At 41.8% G+C, this 3,310-nt stretch overlaps 1 protein-coding gene across 6 annotated transcripts in view; it reads right to left on the bottom strand.

Moving 5' to 3' along the window:
• si:ch211-26b3.4 (connector enhancer of kinase suppressor of ras 2) overlaps positions 1-3,310 on the bottom strand; it is a 64,063-nt gene that overhangs the window by 38,738 nt on the left and 22,015 nt on the right. For all 6 annotated transcript variants that reach the window (XR_006054093.1, XR_006054092.1, XM_042218458.1 and 3 more), the window contains exon 5: positions 2,496-2,537. Coding sequence is in view for 4 of the 6 variants with exons in the window: in XM_042218458.1 (XP_042074392.1) it covers positions 2,496-2,537 (42 nt within the window). In the remaining 2 variants the exon portion in view is untranslated. The remainder of the gene's footprint in view (positions 1-2,495; positions 2,538-3,310) is intronic.

Here is a 3,310-nt window from a genome sequence, read left to right as displayed (position 1 = left end):
CACACACACACACACACACACACACACACACACACACACACACACGCATGCACACTATCCTTGTCCATCTGATTGCTGCAGGCCGTGGTCTAAAAGAGAACAGAGTAGCAGTGAGTTTTGCATTATTGAGCAGAAGCTGAGATAGGTACAACTATCACTACAGTAAACAGTCTGTAATCCCCATGCTGGCTATACACTGGAGACTCTTAGATACTGTATGTCTGTCTGAATCAAACTGCATACAGTAGAATACTTGAGTGAAACTGTAAACCCAGTTATGTGAAATGACTGCATTGTAAGTAAGACTTCAGACCGAAATGAGAGCAGAATTTGAAGAATCACTCCCTTTAAAGCATTTCCTTTTAGAATAATCATATATTTATAGAGATTGTTACGATAGGCTATAGTATCGCAGTGTCCTACAGTTATGGTATGTTTACATTTGCTCCACTGTTTTGGAGCTCTGGATGAAAAAGAGCCAGCTGGAAATGTAATTAATCAAGCAGTGTTACTCACGGGTGTGTTTAACTCGTTTTCTATCAGAGAGCCCAGTCTAAATCTTCAGTTATAAATATGATCAAATTACTAAACGCTTACTTAATTTACTTATTTTTTTTATTGCTTTACTTGTTTTTTTGAAGCTTTGTGCAATGTTGTCTGTAACATGTTACAAAGCAGCAGTACTCAGATTACATTTGCATTGAAATGAGCAACATGATGTTTCCAGTCAATCTGTTACTGTCTCCATTGTTGCGTCAAAAGACAAAAAAAGAGAAAAAAAAAAGAGTCTTGCTTGGGGTGATGATAAGTCTGTAAGCTGCTGTCAGCCGCTAACATGCTCTACTTCAAAATTTGAAGAACCACCTGTGAGTTAAGTGCACCTTGCTGAAGAAGGGTGAGGCTGAAGAGGCAAACATCATTGCTGAATCTGACAAACAGGTAGCTTTTAGTAGAAGCTGTAACAAACAGACATAAACCAGCTTGTTGCTGGTTATGTGGTGGAGAAGATGCTACTTATATCCACCTGCTATACCTGGAGGTCAAATCTAAACAATCGGAGATAAATAGTAAATAGTCTGTTTTTTATAAAGTGCTTTGAGTGCTCTAGTAGAGTAGAAACGCACTTTAATGTAGCAAGTTACCATCTATACTGAATCACATCTGGCTGCTGTTATTTTGAAGTAAATAATCTTTAATTTCAGGGGTCACTAGGATTCAAATGTTAGAAATATGCTGTTTTCTTCCCTCTAATTCAGTTTAACATAACACATTGGCTAGAACTAACCTATTTTTTTTACCTAGCAGTGCAATAGAAAAACTTTTTTGGGGACAAGTCTGCTTGTCTAAGTCCAAATATAAGTGCCATTCTGTTTCAAAAACAGGGGATAAGATTGGATATTTGTGTTTGTTGTGTGTGCCTGCATGGTTTACTTCACCTTCACTTCATCTTTGTGGAAAACTCACAGTAAATAAGAGCCTGCGAGGAAGCTGGATCTAAAAACAAACAGCTCCTCCTCTCTCTCGCTCTTCATGCTGTTTCCCTCTTTCACACATAAACCTCCCGCACATAACAGACTTAATCATGTGCGGCCCTTTGTCGGGCACTGATGGCTGTGAGCATGTAACTGCGTGTGCAATGGAGCCCTTTAAATATTTGAATTTGCCTGATGTCATTGTCCTGTGTCATTATTGGGGCTGTAACAGCAGAGGTAAATGACAGCTCAACCAAAGAGCTTATGGATTACAGAGTATCTAATGTGCATGTGCAAAAATATGCATTCCTTGAGCGTTTTCTTTGCCAAAAGATGCGTCAACAGTTTTTTCTGTGAGCTCCCCCTGCTAACATTTCATTTGGTTTCCTCCACCTGACCTTGAATGGCAGCAGGAAGTGTCCTAAACCAACTGTCAACCCAAATCAGACACTGGCTGCTCAGTCCGTTTCACACGTGGATGCAGACAGTTCTCCGTCATGGATGCACACATTTGCGCGCATGGACACACAACACACACACACATACTGAAGCTTTCAGAAGGCCTCGGGCTCATTTGCACTTTAACATGCACAAATTTGTGCCACACACTCGACCAAAAACAAACAGTATGCTGAAGTGCACGCACACACATGCCCACACACGCCCACACACAAACACAAACGTCTAACTGAAGCGCACTCAAATGCACCAGTTTAGCTAATACTTTTTTTTCTGTTTCACACACAGATTTTCTCTAAATGCTTTTATTTCTCAAAACCGGTGCAGAAGTCTGCCGGTAGATGTGAAATTCTGTTCTTGCAAATACTAGATGGCAGGTTTGTGCAATGAGCCAGCTGCTTGGAAATATGCGGATTACCACGCGCTGCAGTTTCATGTGTGCTGTAACCACATGTGTGACAGTGCAACAATGAAGTAAAGCTAGTTGAGCATGAAAGTTCATTGTTGACCCCAACAACTGACCGACAACTTTGAATGGTCGCTGATATTATAAGAAAAACTTACCACGTGAAGAATTTTATTCTCTGTCTCATAGACAGTGCAGTCCTGTAGAAAAGAACAAAGAGGAACACATTAAGAAAACATCGATGTGTACATCCGCACTCCAGCTCAAGTGTCTTTCTCTTGTCCAAATATAACATTGAGGAAAGAAGGAAATGAGATGCCCAACAGGAAGAAATGGAAGGCATGTGGACCTGAGCAGTTGGCTATTTTGTTACAACCCCTCTGCATTATGTTTGACAGTAGAGTGACGAGTTTTAGATCTACTCTGGGGTCTGGAGCATCAAATTCATATCCGGATTTATAAAATGACTTTATTTGAAGCTTGACGGAGTGTTATTCACCGACAGCTGATAGGTAATGCATTTCTGAGAAGCCAGCCCACTGAATCCACCAGATGTGCACGGTAGCAGCTAATTAATCTGTCTGATGCATTAGTACGGACGGCGCTGCCACCTTTGTCTGTCTCGCTGCACCCTGGCAGCCACATGTTCATTTGGCCCATTGTGGACCTGCGGTGGTCTCTTTCTCCTCGCTCTTCTTTGGCCCTTGTAACAGGGGATGGGTGTTATCTGCTCGGTTCCAGGACTCATTCTGGGCACAAGTACAAACACACTCTCACACACACTCTAAGCAGGCTCTTACTGGGAGGATATGAATGGGGTCCAAGAGAGGAGACATAGTTTCTGTCCAAACAATGAGATGGCTAAAGTACCAGAGTGAGTATGCTGGATGTGTGTGTGTGTGTGTGTGTGTGTGTGTGTGTGTGTGTGTGTGTGTGTGTGTGTGTGTGTGTGTGTGTGTGTGTGTGTGTGTGT

Source organism: Haplochromis burtoni, unplaced genomic scaffold (assembly GCF_018398535.1).
Source record: "Haplochromis burtoni strain Fernald_Lab_line unplaced genomic scaffold, NCSU_Asbu1 Contig_19, whole genome shotgun sequence".
Lineage (NCBI taxonomy): Eukaryota > Metazoa > Chordata > Actinopteri > Cichliformes > Cichlidae > Haplochromis > Haplochromis burtoni.
Note: the sequence above shows the minus strand (reverse complement) of the source record. Positions and strands in the feature narration are given on the sequence as shown.